Here is a 15,623-nt window from a genome sequence, read left to right on the forward strand (position 1 = left end):
TTGAAAGAGACCTGTGTACCCCAGTGTTCATTGCTGCACTATTTACAATAGCTAGGACATGGAAGCAACTTAGATGTCCATCGACAGAGGAATGGATAAGAAAGCTGTGGTACATATACACAATGGAATATTACTCAGCTATTAAAAAGAATGCATTTGAGTCAGTTCTAATGAGGTGGATGAAACTGGAGCCTATTATATAGATTGAAGTCAGTCAGAAAGAAAAACACCAATACAGTATATTAATGCATATATGTGGAATTTAGAAAGATGGTAACGATGACCCTATATGAAAGACAGCAAAAGAGACAAAGATGTAAAACACAGACTTTTGGACTCTGTGGGAGAAGGCAAGCGTGGGATGATTTGAGAGAATAGCATTGAAACAAGTATTTCACTGTCTGTAAAATAGATGACCAGTTCAGATTTGATGCATGAAATAGGGCACTCAAAGCTGGTGCGCTGGTACAACCCAGAGGGATGGTATGGGGAGGGAGGTGAGAGGAGAGTTTGGGACAGGGGAATACATGTACACCCATGGCTGATTCATGTCGATGTATGGCAAAAACCACCATAATATTGTAAAGTAATTAGCCTCCAATTAAAATAAATAAATTAATTGAAAAAAGAGAGGTGTTCTATGGGTGGAAACAGATCATAATACCTTCTATTCCTAGTTTGTTGAGTGTTTTTATTATGAAAGGGTGTTGGGATTTTTGCCAAATTCTTTTTTTTTTGGTATCTATTGAGATGATTATATGGTTTTTCCTTTTTTGTTTGTCAGTATGGTGAAATTTACTGGTTGATTTTTTCAGATGTTAAATGACTCTTGCTTTCTTGGGATAAACCTTACTTGGTCATGATGTATTGTCCTTTTTATATAAAGGTGCATTCAATTTGCTAAAATTTTGTTAAGACTATTTTATATCTATGCTCATGAGGTATATTGGTCTGTAGTTTCCTTATGTCTTTGCCCGGTTCTGATACCAGGGTAATACTGGCTTATAGAATGAGTTGGGAGGTCTTCCCTACTCTTCAGTTTTCTTGAAGAGTATGTGTGTGCAGAATAAGTGTTGTTTCTTTCTTAAATGTTTGGGCTTGGGGTTTTCTTTGTGGGTGGTTTTAAATTATTTATTTATTTATTTATTCATTAGCTGAGTCTTAGCCGTGGCTTAGCCCCACGGCATGTGGGATCTTAGTTCCCCCACCAGGGGACTGAACCCGTGTCTCCTGCTGCTGCTGCTACTGCTAAGTCACTTCAGTCGTGTCCAACTCTGTGCGACCTCATAGATGGCAGCCCACTAGGCTCTGCCGTCCCTGGGATTTTCCAGGCAAGAACACTGGAGTGGGTTGCCATTTCCTTCTCCAATACATGAAAGTGAACAGTGAAAGTTAAGTCGCTCAGTCGTGTCTGACTCTTAGTGATCCCATGGACTGCAGCCTACCAGGCTCCTCCGTCCATGGGATTTTCCAGGCAAGAGTACTGGAGTGGCTTGCCATTGCCTCATGTCTCCTGCATTGGAAGGCAAATTCTCAACCACTGGACCACCAGAGAAGTCCCTTAAGGAAGGTTTTCAACTACACATGCTACTGCTAAGTCACTTCAGTCGTGTCCGACTCTGTGTGACCCCATAGATGGAAGCCCAACCAGGCTCCCCCGTCCCTGGGATTCTCCAGGCAAGAACACTGGAGTGGGTTGCCATTTCCTTCTCCAATGTGTGAAAGTGAAAAGTGAAACTGAAGTCTCTCAGTCGTGTCTGACCCATAGCGACCCCACGGACTGCAGCCTACCAGGCTCCTCCATCCATGGGATTTTTTAGGCAAGAGTACTGGAGTGGCTTGCCATTGCCTTCTCCGGATCTTGCTATGAATGAGAAAAAATTCCATTTTTGTTAACTACCTATCCCAACTCAGTATTTTTTCCTTATATTATTTCTACATTGTTATAGCTTATGACATTTTAATGTTTGTCCTATATTCAAAATTATTTGATGGTAATCACTAATCTTTTAACTTAGTTTTCAATCCATCTCTGGATTCAGTAGTTTATAATTTACTTACCTCCATTCTCCACGTTTCCCATCAAGGGCTGACTTACTGAAAATAACCCATGGTTTTTCTAGTTAAAAATATGTCAATTGATACTACACTTAAACTAAAGCTTGCCTGGACATAAAGTCTGAGGTCATATTTTCCCCGTATTTTAACCTAACAATAAAAGTCTTCATAGGAATCCTCTGGTGATCCAGTGGCTGCTTTCACAGCCAGGACCTGGGCCCAACCCTTGGTTGGGGACCTAAGATCTGCAAGCTGCATCATGTGGCCAAAAAAAATTTTTTTTTAATTTTTAAATTTATAAAGTCTAGGAATCATTTTAGAATTTAAACTCATTTTTTTTTATTGTGGGAAATGCTTCCTTAATGTCTTGAAACTATTTTATTTATTCTATTGTATTTTTTAGGAGTATCAATTATAGTCATGCTAAATTCACTGTCTTCCATATCTGTCTCTGTCTCTAGGCTTTATTTTTACTTTTTCCATTTTGAATTGCTCAAATTTCTCAAGTTTACCTCCATTATCCTCAGCTATTGGGTATATGTGCTGCTTTGAAAGTGACCTTCATTTCTATAATAACTATACATTTCTCTTTTATTTCATACTTTGGTTCCATTAGCTCTACTCTTATCTCTTATCATTTATTTCTTGAGCTTTTGTATCTACCTATAAAATTCTGTTTCAGAGGAGCCATGTCTTACACCAACTCTCGAGACCGCCTCCCACCATAAGGAACTATTTATTCATAATTTTTACTTTCTCAGTTCTTTCTGAAAGTAATCATCTTCAATATTTCCCCCTTAAGGCTTGACTCAATGCTGGACTAGTCTCCCCTACTCAAAAGGGCCCACATGGCATAGATTTTGGGGGATAATCATTTAGGCTTTCTCTTCAGCTGACCAGTTACACAGCTGCATAGCTGCACGCTGCCAGTTTCTCCTCTATGCTTAACTTCTTGCAAAAATAGTTCAATTGTCCAGCTTGTTTGGAGAAGGGCACAGCAACCAACTCCAATAGTCTTGTCTGGAGAATCCCACGGACAGAGGAGCCCGGTGGGCTACAGTCCATAGGGTCGCACAGAGTTGGACATGACTGAAGCGACTTAGCACGCACATAGTTTGTTATTCAATCCCACTTCTCTTGCCACTCAGGGAGCACCATGTGCATACCAACCTTGCCATTCCTAGTAAGGGGATCACTGGTTTTATCCTCCTGGTGTTTCCCACCACTCTGCTTGAGTTATATAGAGGAAATCATCTCTCCTTGCAGAGAAGGAAATGGTAGTCCACTCCAGTATTCTCGCCTGGAGAATCCCAGGGACGGAGGAGCCTGGTGAGCTGCCGTCTATGGGGTCGCACAGAGTCGGACATAACTGAAGCAACTTAGCAGCAGCATCTCTCCTTGAATCCTTTCTTGCCCTGGTTCAACTCCCACTGCACTTAAATAATACTAATTCTTACATTCAAATTACAAGGTTTTGTTATCAAAGATTGAGTTTCTCTTCTGTTTCTCATTCTCCTCATTCTTTTTAGTTGGTTTAGAGAGAACAGAGATGTCAGTATTCTGCCATCATTAACCAGAAGTATCTTTTAAAAATCTGTAGAGTAAAATATACCAAAATAAAAAATCATAAAACAAACATCTAATTTTTGCAAACATATTCTTTTGCGATCATTTTGAATTTATTTTAACAAATAAACATGCTATTAAAGGTACTAACTTTGATTTATAATCACTATGTCAAATCCATGTGATTCCAGCTTTAACGGCAAGCATTCATTTATTTATTAAACACTTGTGACAAGTCCATCATTTTCTGAGAAGCTACAGAGAATATTAATAGTAAAAGACAACTTTTTTTCCCTTAGAAGATTACAGTCTATGCAGTGCATGTGTGCTCAATTGCTTAGTCTTGTCAGACTCTTTGCAACTCCATGGACTGTAGCCCACCAGACTCTGTCCATGGAATTTTCCAGGCAAGAATACTGGAGTGTTTGCCATTTCCTCCTCCAGGGGATCTTCCTGACCCAGGGACTGAACCTGCATCTCCTGTGTCTCCTGCACGGGCAGGTGGATTCTTTACCACTGAGCCACCTGGGAAGCTCCATAATCTATGCAGTGAGATGCACTCAAAAGAAAGGAAGTGAGTAACTGGAGGATTTTACCCACTGCTCTGAGCACCCAGGCTCCCCCAGTCTCACCATAACCAAGGACAGGCCCTCTGTCCAGAACAATGGATGTCTTCCTCTTTTGTGTCCCCTCCTCTGGCCAGTCCTAGCCTTCAGAACACAGCTTAGTTGTTACCACATGCAGATTCCCAAAGGCAGAGTTAGTTCCATGCTCTTTTGAGGTACTCTGTCCATTTACCTGTTTCAACCCTCATTAGAGTCTACTTTGCTTGTTCTTCTGCTCTCTTCCCTCTAAGGAAATAAGCTCCTAGAGGGACTGTTTGTTCTTAGCACAGTGCCCAGAAGTAAATAGCAGCTTAGTAAGTACAGGAAGCACAGTCAGAACTGTACATGGAACAACAGACTGGTTCCAAACAGGAAAAGGAGTATGTCAAGGCTGTATATTGTCACCCTGCTTATTTAACTTATATGCAGAGTACATCATGAGCAACGCTGGGCTGGAAGAAGCACAAGCTGGAATCAAGATTGCCGGGAGAAATATCAATAACCTCAGATATGCAGATGACATCACCTTTATGGCAGAAAGTGAAAAGGAACTCAAAAGCCTCTTGATGAAAGTGAAAGAGGAGAGTGAAAAGGTTGGCTTGAAGCTCAACATTCAGAAAACAAAGATCATGGCATCTGGTCCCATCACTTCATGGGAAATAGATGGAAAAACAGTGGAGACAGTGTCAGACTTTATTATTTTGGGCTCCAAAATCACTGCAGATGCTGATTGCAGCCATGAAATTAAAAGACGCTTACTCCTTGTAAGGAAAGTTATGACCAACCTAGATAGTATATTAAAAAGCAGAGACATTACTTTGCCAACCAAGTTCCATCTAGTCAAGGCTATGGTTTTTCCCATGGTCATGTATGAATGTGAGAGTTGGACTGTGAAGAAAGCTGATCACCAAAGAATGGATGCTTCTGAACTGTGGTGCTGGAGAAGACTCTTGAGAGACTGCAAGGAGATCCAACCAGTCCATTCTAAGGGAGATCAACCCTCGGTGTTCATTGGAAGGACTGATGCTAAAGCTGAAGCTGCAATACTTTGGCCACCTCATGCGACGAGTTGACTCACTGGAAAAGACTCTGATGCTGGGAAAGGTTGGGGGCGGGAGGAGAAGGGGACGACAGAGAATGAGATGGCTGGATGGCATCACCGACTCGAAGGACATGAGTTTGAGTGAACTCCGGGAGTTGGTGATGGACAGGGAGGCCTGGCCTGCTGTGATTCATGGGGTCGCAGAGAGTCGGACACGACTGAGCGACTGAACTGAAGTACATACTGCCTACATAAATGGCTTCTGTGATAGCAACTCAATTCTAGGTTGTCTACCCAAAACAGGTTACTAGATTCACCTACCAATAATTAATTTTTAAAAATCACTAAATTGGTACTTAAGTCTACACAGTGATTTCTAACAGCCATAGCCATTGGCCAAGAGAAAGTATAATTTAGAAGCTTTAAAATGTTTGAATATCGCCGTATATCTCATGAACATCAAACGTTTCATGGGCTTCCCATGAGGTCCAGTGGTTAAGAAACCGCTTTGCAATTCAGAGGACAGTTCAAATCCCTGGTTCTAGAAGATCCCACATGCTGCAGGGCAACTAAACCTGTGAGCCTTGAAGCCGGTACACCTAGAGTCCAAGCTCCACAACAAGAGAAGCCACTGCAATGAGAAGCCTGCACAACAAAATTCCAGCACAGCCAAAAATAAATACATATTTTTTAAAAAAAAAAGTTTCACCAAATAGAGTCATATAATTTGCCACCCAAGGTCTACTTAGCAAATAATGTTTTTTAGAAAACATTAAAATAATGTTTTTTAATAAATTTAAGAACGCATTAAAATCTGCCTTTTCAACCTCCTTCTAACTCTAGGAATTCATTAATCTATCCATTAGTCCATCTTTCAGCATTTGCCACAAGATGCCAAAGCTCTTGCTAATGATCTCTATGCCATTACAAAGTGTTTAACTGCAACATCTTAAAAACAACTTCTCTCCAAATGTCATGTTTTTTACATCAACTTGTGATTATTTTTTCTATTTCTTTGAATTGTAGCATTTTAAAAATCCTACCGAAAGCCAACTTTCCATCTTCTTTTTAAATAATCACCTACCTGTTCTCCATTTTCAAATCCCTCTTTTTTTTTACTAAGCCCAATTTAATCTTTACAGCTGTATTTTCAATTCCCTGATGTGTTCAGACTTACTTTATACACTATAAAAGGAAAGAATGTTCGGGGAAAATGGCTTTCTGCTTCGAATCTAACTTCCTTCTTAAGAAGTATTGTTTAATCAAATAATATTTTATATTATTTAATATCAAAATCACTTGTCTATAAACTGGAAACTACCATTAATATGGTCTTCTCTATCTTAAAAAAGGTTCCCCTTTTTTAATTAAAGAAGTAATCATGACCAAATTACTAAAATAGATTTCGGGGGGAGGGAACCTACAATTTTTTTAATGTATATCTAGCCTCCCAACACTGAAGTTCTTTACTGCTAATTTCTTTAATACATACAGAGCTGTTTTGGTTATCTTTTTTTTAAAAATTTTTGTTGACTGGGTGTTTGTAGTTTGTGTCTTTCTAGGAATTTGTCCTTTTTATCTATGTTGTACTATTTCTATTTGCTGTAATCAGAACAGCAGAGCTATTTCCCCATAGCTCTCCCCACCCCAACCCCCCATATCTTTTCCAGGTAAATCTCCTTTAGGTGCTTTGAAACAATATAGGGTCTTGACTGGGCCCTGTGGTTCCCATCTTTCCGTCCTAGGGTCGGCTTTTGCCCAAACTTCTCACTCTCACTCTCTCCCCCTCTTCCCACCACTTGAACCTCCCCAGCAACCTTTCCAACCTTAAGACTTTCTGGTTAGCAAGAATCTACTTAATTATAAAAAATCCATTCCAAACTGCTTATTATTTAATGGATTAATCATTCCAGTAGTATTTGCATTTCAAAAGAAAATAGAATTATTCATAGCAAAAATAAATGTTTAATGGTGTTATTTCCGGCTCTGTGACAAGTAGGTGAGCGAAGTACTTTGGGTGATGGGCTTTCCTCTCTTTCAAATCCTCTTCTAGTTTGTTTGCTGTTTTCGCTATTCTGCTTGTTTCTACCCAGGGAGTTCCCTTTGCCCTTCGGTTAATACAAGATATTTCACACAGCTCTGCAAGATCCTGCCACTTCTCAGGGTCATCAGAATCCGTTCTTTGTGCTCTGCTCTTGTAGGCCCGAAACGGGAGGACTTCTCTGAGAAAACGATGTTTGTGCCCAAGAGTGGAGTCTGCGTTCCCCACCTTGGGCTGCCGGGTGGACCACCCTTCCCAGCACCCGCGCGCCTCGAGAGCGGCGACCGAAACGGACGCGGTGTCAAGGGTCTGACGGGGCGGCGGGGAGAGGGCGCGGGAAGTGGCGGGGCTTGGGATGGGCGCACCGTGCCGCCGCGGGCTCCGGGAGCACGGCGCGCCGTGCAAGAGGCCGCGGCGCCGGGGACTCGCTGGAGGGGAAGAGAGAGGAACAGAGCCTGGCCCGCGCGCGGCTCGAGCCCTCTGACGCGCGGGAGACGCCAAAGCCGGGGCGGGCGGGCCGGTGGGGGCCGGGCGGGGCGGGGCAGGGCACCGCTGTGCCCGCGGTCCCCGGCACTAGGCGAGCTTCGCGCGTCCCGCTTCGGAGCGTGGTGCACCGCGGCACCATGGGGTCCAGCAACTTGGAGCTGATTTTTGACAGCGTGGGGCACTTCGGCAGGTAGGGAGATGGGGTAGAGGTGGGGAGGGAGGACAGTGCCGGGGGAGCCGGAGCCACGTGGGTGGAGGCGCCGGTGGGGTCTGTTTCTTTCCGTTGCGGCGGGGTTCTTGCGCGCGCAGAGCTCGCGATCCGAGCACATCTCCCCACCCCTCCTTTCCGGGAAAAGTCCGGAGGCCCGGGTCCTGACTCCTGGCCCTGGACGGATCCTCTCGAACTCTGGCGGCCGGACGCCCCCAGAGCGAGCAGCGGGTGCTGGGGGCTCGCCTCGGGAGAGGTGGGTGCGGGGTCCCCCGGCGCGCCCTCTGCCGGTGCCGGAGTCCGAAGCCCCGGCTGCAGGGGCCAGGTCACAGGAGGAATGCCTGTTCTTGGCCGCTCGTTTCTCTAATCTGCCTGCCAAATGGGCTCCTCTTTCACTTCCCCAGACGACCGCTGTCCCGCCCCAAACCGTGGTAGAGTCTCCTTCAGTGCCTGGCAGGTACTGAATTGCTCTAGGAACAACCGTTTAAAGTTGTTCTTTCTTTTTCTGTGTGTGTGTGTGTGTTTTCGGTTTATGGAAACCTAATATGTGCCAACTACCCAGTGCGGAATCTTACAAAGGGGTGGGGGGTGAATTCTTACTTTAATGATTGGGAAACTGAAGCTGGGTCAAGGACCCACAGCTACTGCAGGGTGGGACCTAGGTTTGACCTTTGTATGATTGTCACCCTCTTTTCATTTGTCAAATTAATTTTAAAACTTTAAAGTGTATTCATTCGTTTATTTATTCATTCATTCGTGGAGAAATACTACTTTGACCCACAACGTTTTGGGAGAAGGGGTAGCTGGGCAAGGAGCCATAGAAAGTGTGGATTCAGAGGTTTGGGGCTCAGTCTGAATCCTGGCCTGCCACTCACTGCTAAGGTGACCCTGGGAATACTGTGTCTCAGTTTCCTATGCGCAAAATGAGAATTATAATCATTCCTGCCTTTAGCTCCCTTCCAGGCTTGTGATGAAGAGATGATGATGTGCTGTTCTCCAGGGTGAAAAGTTGCACAGATGTTGGTTATGATTCCCAGTGTCCACAAGAAAGGAGTGGTGAAGCAGGCCGGGAAGGGGCAGGAGACCCCAGCTCTACCCTACTTCCTCCTGATACCTGCGTTATTGAATGCTCAGTTGTGCCCGGCTCTGTCCTGAGTTCTTTGTACACGTTACCTTCTTTAACCTTCACCGCAGCCCTTTGAGACTAGTGGTAATCACTCTCATTTTACACATGAGGTAACCAGGTCTTGCACCTAAATCACAAATCTCTTAGTAGCAGAGCAGAATTCGGTGTCATTGGATGTCCATTGGCCTCCACAGCCCATGCTGTCAACTAGGATGCTCTCCTGAGCGCATCCCTGGGATTCAGCCAGGTCATTTATTATCTCATTTTACCTTCCTTGAAGCAGAATAGCATAGGGATTACAAAATCAGCTCTGGGAATGGATGTTCAAGTTCCGATCCTGGCTTACCAAGTATTAACTATATGGTCTTGAGCATTTGACTTACCACTTCCTCATCTGTAAAATGGGGATAATAATAGTACTACACATGTTGTTATAAAGACTCCACATGCAGCTCTCATTTCATCCTCATGATAACCTTAAGAGGTAGTAGTTACTAACACCATTTTTTCCCCATGTATTTTAGGGATTAATCACCATACTTAGGAGCTGTAACAAAGAGACCCCTCAATTGGATTTTGTCTCTGGCAACTGTCCAGGGCAGGTTGTGCTCCATGATGTCGTCCAGGGACCTAAGTGGGGGAGGCAACTCCACCATCCACAGCATCTGGGGCAACTGCTCCATGTCCTCACCCACATGGTCAGATGTGGCTCGGTGTGGTGGGAGAAAGGGAGAATGGGTTTGGGGAGACAGCTCTTAGCCAGTTACAGTAGCGTATGCCAAATCTTATCATCCTGTAAGTTATCAATAAATCGTGACTATTATTGTTACCTGAGTCCCCATTCTGGTAGGAAGGTAGATTGTGAAAGCTACTTATAGGAAGAAAAAGGGTAACATGTCAATGCTTACAGCAAAAGATGAAAATAGTGTGACCATATCATAGTAGCCCATATTTTCTCTGGCATTCGCTCTAATCAGTCTCTTTATTGTCTATAAATAGAGAGGGAGGTTATTGTGTTTTGTTAAGGAAACCTAGTGACAGTGTTAAGTAGAAAGCCCTAATTGTCTCTCATTTCTCATTGGTCATTTCTAAGGTGAGGAAACACTGTCCAAATCACCTTTAAAAGAGGAAATCAGGACCCCTAAGAAAAATTAGGTGTTGTTCAATACAAAATACAAGTTTGTATTGAGGTTACAAAAACTTCATGGTTTAAGCCCTATGTCAGAGAGAACTGAGGAAACTGAGATTCAGGAATTGTGTTTGGGGAACTAAAAGCCTGGATCTTTGAGTTATCTTGGAATAAACACAGAGTTTAAAATTTCAGAGTTGGAATGATGAGCCTTGTGGCTGACTTAGCTGTATGGGTATAGGTGGTGGGTTTTTTTTTTTTTTTTTTTTCTTTTTCTGTCAGTATATGACCCTTTTAGGCTCTTTTTTGACTTCACCTTGTGAACATCATAGTATCTAACAATTGCATGTGCCTACAGTATGCCATAGTGCTTTACATGTAGTAACTCTACATTCCCATAACAACCCATTTTTCAGAGGAGAAAAGAGCCTTACATAAAAGGTAAGGATCTTGCCCAAAAGACCCAGGTGGTAAGTAACCGGAGACAAGCTTCAAACCTTGGTAGTCTGGTTCTGGAGTCCACAGTGGTATAATACTTGTTACGTTTTATTATGGGCTACCCAGGTAGTGCTAGTGGTAAAGAATCTGCCCGCCAATGTAGGAGACATAAGAGACGCAGGTTCATTCCCTAGATGGGGAAGATACTGAAGCAGGGCGTGGTTCAGTTCAGTTCAGTCGCTCAGTCGTGTCCGACTCTTCGCGACCCCATGAATATTCTTGCCTAGAGAATCCCCATGGACAGAGGAGCCTGGCAGGCTACGGTCCATGGGGTCACAAAGAGTTAGACACTACTGAAGCAATTTAGCACATACGCAAGCATGTTTTATTATATAGAATGATATCAATCTAGGACTGAATGCAATTTTCTTTACCCGTCACCCAGATAGCATAGGTCTGTTTCCTGAAGGTTCTGGTCATCTTTGCTTTTACTTACCTCTGGTTTTCCTGTCTATTCTTTTTCCATTAGTGTTTCTCTTGGCTGTGGGCATAGTGATTTGTTGTGTCTAAATCTGTTGTTCTGAAGGAGACTTGGGCTGGGTAGACACTTGGTGGACAGCAATCTTTATAGGGGAGGAAATGATTTGTTAGAATGTTAGACACCTAAGGAAGTAGGATTTTGTTTTTTTTTGAGAAAGTTATCCTTGTGACTTCCCTGGTGGCTCAACTGGTAAAGAATCCTCCTGCAATGTGGGAGACCTGGGCTCGATCCCTGGGTCGGGAAGATCCCCTGGAGAAGGGAATGGCAACCCACTCTAGTATTCTTGCCTGGAAAATTCCATGGACAGAGGAACCTTTTGGGCTACAGTCCATGGAGTTGCAAAGAGTCAGACATGACTGAGAGACTAAGCACAGCACATCCTTGTGATAGGAAAAGGGAAATTTGAACTGAAAGTGTGCTTAAGACCTTCTCAGCATCTGTGGGTGGGGCAGAGGAGACGGATCCTAGCTTCAGAGGCCTGCTGGGGGAGGTGCTCTTTTGGGGGGACTGGGTGTGAATGGAGAACGTGAATAGAGAACTTGTGTGACTCTGTGGAAAAAACTAGTGGCAACCGTGGGGTTCAGGCTGGCTGGGGAAGGAGTGAGGCCAGGAAGGTGGCAGTAAACTAGAGAAGCTGGTGAGGGCCAAAGGCTGGAGCCCCAAACAGTGCAGGAGATGGGGTCAATGGGAGGGACAGGGGGAGCTGGGAGGATGGGAAGCTGAGACAATGTGAATTTTGCAGCAGTGGAGCCTCTCCAGGTGATGAGACTACTTAGGTACCAAACCCAAACACCTCCAGGGGCAGGCAGGTAAACTTCACACAAACAAAATCTGTCTGCTCTTTGCAGGGACTCTGTCGAGTTTGAGCATTGGAATTTGGGAAGTGGGGAGGAGTTGAAGTATAAAAATGTCTGTCATATATGATGTATGTTACCTTCTCAGTCATATTCGTAGGGTTGTCATTACAGGATGCCTCTTAGATCCCTAACAGGATTTGGTTTTGTTTATCCCTTTATTCAAGCTAAGCATAATAGAGACCCTTTGTGTTTGCCTGTATCTTTTTGTTTTTTAGTCCATAGGTCAGCTATAATAACTTGTTTCTTTTCCTCTCCCTTTGCAGATACCAAATATTCCTCTATTTTATATGTGCCTTCCAGAATATCTCTTGTGGTATCCACTACTTGGCTTCTGTGTTCTTGTCAGTGTCCCCCCAGCATACCTGTAGGCCCCCAGGCAATGTGAGTCAGGTTCTTTTCCAAGACCTCTCTACTTGGCAGTTGGAGGACATCTGGACCCAGTTCTCCGTAGGCCGTGAGGATCACATCCTTGTGAAGCTGCAGGATGGGGAGATCTGGGAGCTTACCAGCTGTCAGAGGTTCCGGAGGGATGACCAGTCGAGTCTGGACTATGAGTACAGCGGCCAGAAGAGCAGCTTCCCTTGCTTGGATGGCTACATCTATGACAGAAGCAAGTGGCTCAGCACTGTGGTAACCCAGTGGGATCTGGTGTGTAACCGAGAGTGGTTCGGAAGGCTGATCCAGCCCACGTTTATGTTTGGAGTCCTGCTGGGAGCAGTGATCTTTGGCTACCTCTCCGACAGGTAACATGAAGTCTTTCGTATTGTTTCATCCATCAGTGTAGGGTTCGTTTTCCCGTCTCATTGTCTTAGGGGACAGGGAATTATGTTCAAAAATTTAGTCATTTTCATACTTCCTATCTAAATACGTACTTCTTTGCCGATCTGTTATTTAGGGACACAAAATAACATTAAGGGGATGGGTTCTGAAGACAGTCCGCCTGTGTTCTGCCATTTATTAGCTGTGGACCTTGGCACATTGGCAGAATCTTGTGTGTAAGCTGGCAATGAAAATAATACTCATCTCAGAGGGTTTTTTCAAAATTAACACAGAAAAAGTACCTTGGACATAAAACCACTCAGTTGCTACTGGTTATTACTTTGAATTTTTTTTCTTTAAATAGACTTGCTTTTTAGGAGGATAGTCTGGTCCTATGCAGTGATATCTATGAAACCGTGTGATGTACCAACCAAATTAAAAAAAAATATACTTTAAAATGAACATATAACTCTTAGAGTAAGGCAAAGTTGCATGGACACGGACCACACTTTTAGTGCCTGTCCCAGAGCACAGAGATAAACTTATTTATTTGGCCTCATAGTTGTGAATTTTACAGGCATGTCCTGGGATTTACAGAAATCCCTGCCCTCAGTGTGTGCTAGTCACATGGGACCAACAAACACATCGAAAGAACAATTATAGGGCTTTGTTGTGTCTGGGGCCATATTAGAAGTGAAAGACATAGAGGCAAAGACTATGGAAGCCTAAAGGGAGGAGGACCCAGGTGGGGTTTGAATAATTAAATTGTAACAGAAGTGGGGTCTATTAGTAAAATAGTTAAGAATCTTCTGCTTCATAAACTTCCTAGGAAGGATGGAAGTTGGTTTGTCAGTGGGGAGAGGAGCAAAACAGGAGTCAAGGAGGTAGATACTCCCTTTTGGAAAGTCCGTCAGTGGAGGAAATGCAAGATGCAAGGTGGCTACAGGAATGATGGGGATCCAGAGAAGGTTCTTTGGCTGGAAGGGAGGAGTCAGAGGAGTGGGAGGGATAGAGGGAAAAGAAGTAATTGGTAGAATAAGGCCTCAGAGGAGATGGGAAGAGACATGATCCAAAGATTGCAAAATGGTATCTGAAGAGAAAAGGGTGTGTGTCTCTGGACAGGAGGGAAGAAAAAAGGCTGCAGGCAGATTCAGGTCATGTTGGCAGCTGGGCAGAGCAGGGAATTGCAGAGCTTTCTCTTTGATGTTCGCTGTTCTCTGCTCATCATCAAGAGAGCTGCTCATCTGTTACAGAGAATGAAAACATTGTGGGTAGAAGAGGGATGAATGAAAATAGTTTAAAATGACATTCAGGGCTCAAATGAGATTGGGAAACCTTTATATGTGGGGCCAACAATCCTTACTAGTGCCTGTGGGAGCAGAGCAGGCTGAGGCTGTGAACGTGACAGTTTCCAATTTGCTTACATACTCTCTGCCACAATGGGCAAACCTGTTGCTCGGAATCAGGACTGTATTCTTCTGCATTAAAATGATCTGTCAGGGACATCTCATAGGGAGAAAATATTTGCAAATCATATATCTATGACAATCTAGTATCTAGAATACATAAAAAACTCTTATAACTCAACAATAAAAAGACAAATAACCCAATTCAAAAATGGACAAATGATTTGGATGGATATTTTGCCAAAGAATGTATACAAATGGCCAATCAGTTCAGTTCAGTTCAGTCGCTCAGTCATGTCCGACTCTCCGCGACCCCATGAATCACAGCACGCCAGGCCTCTCTGTCCATCACCAACTCCCGGAGTTCACTCAAACTCATGTCCTTCGAGTCGGTGATGCCATCCAGCCATCTCATTCTCTGTCGTCCCCTTCTCCTCCCGCCCCCAACCTTTCCCAGCATCAGAGTCTTTTCCAGTGAGTCAACTCGTCGCATGAGGTGGCCAAAGTATTGGAGTTTGAGCTTTAGCATCAGTCCTTCCAATAAGCACATATAAAAATGTTCAACATCAATAATCATTAGGGAAATGTAAATCAATACTATAGTGAGATCCCCCTGGTCACTAGAGTGGCTGTAATCAAAAAGACAGATAACAAGTGTTGTCAATAACAAGTGTGGATGTGGAGAAATTGGTGGGATGGTAGAATTGGGGCAACTACCCTGGGAAACAGTTTGGCAGCTCCTCAAAAATTAAACATAAAGTTAGCATATCACCCAGCAATTCCACCCCTAGGTACATATCCAAGAGAATTGAAAACATAACTTGACATAAAATCTTGATCACAAATGTTCATGGCAGCATTATTCATTATAGACAAAAAAGTGGAAACAATGTCCAAATGTCCATCTAGGGATGAATGGATGAACAAAACGCAGTATAGCCATGCCATGGAATGTTGTGTGTGTTAGTCGCTCAGTTGTGTCCGACTCTTTTGTGACTCCGTGGGCTGTAGACCACCAGGCTCCTCTGTCCATGGAATTCTCCAGGCAGGAATACAGGAGTGGGTTGCCATTCCCTTCTCCAATGGAATGTTATTTAGTCATAAAAAGGAATGAAGTACAGTAACATGGATGAACCTTGAAAGCATAATAAAATGAGCCAGGTCTTATAGTGTGCAATTCCATTTATATAGAATGTCCAGAAGAGGCAACTCTACAAACACAGAAAGTAGATTGTGGCTGTCAGGGGACAGAGGGAGCAGAGAATAAGAAATGATGGTTCCTGGGTGCACAATTTCTTTTTGGAGGGAGAACATGTCTTGGAACTGGATAGTGATGAGTTGCACAACTCTGTGAATCCACT

At 43.6% G+C, this 15,623-nt stretch overlaps 1 protein-coding gene across 3 annotated transcripts in view; it reads left to right on the forward strand.

Moving 5' to 3' along the window:
* Positions 1 to 7,828: 7,828 nt before the first annotated feature.
* The window catches only part of SLC22A16 (solute carrier family 22 member 16), a 37,654-nt gene continuing 29,859 nt past the window's right edge, over positions 7,829 to 15,623 (forward strand). For all 3 annotated transcript variants that reach the window (XM_088840631.1, XM_088840630.1, XM_055433166.2), the window contains exons 1-2: positions 7,829 to 7,988; positions 12,361 to 12,840. In XM_088840631.1, the coding sequence (XP_088696757.1) occupies positions 7,936 to 7,988; positions 12,361 to 12,840 (533 nt within the window). In that variant the 5' untranslated portion in view covers positions 7,829 to 7,935. The remainder of the gene's footprint in view (positions 7,989 to 12,360; positions 12,841 to 15,623) is intronic.

The sequence above is a fragment of the Moschus berezovskii genome, chromosome 10, assembly GCF_049115385.1.
Source record: "Moschus berezovskii isolate FMDL1 chromosome 10, NW_MosBer_1.0, whole genome shotgun sequence".
NCBI classification, from domain to species: Eukaryota; Metazoa; Chordata; class Mammalia; order Artiodactyla; family Moschidae; genus Moschus; species Moschus berezovskii.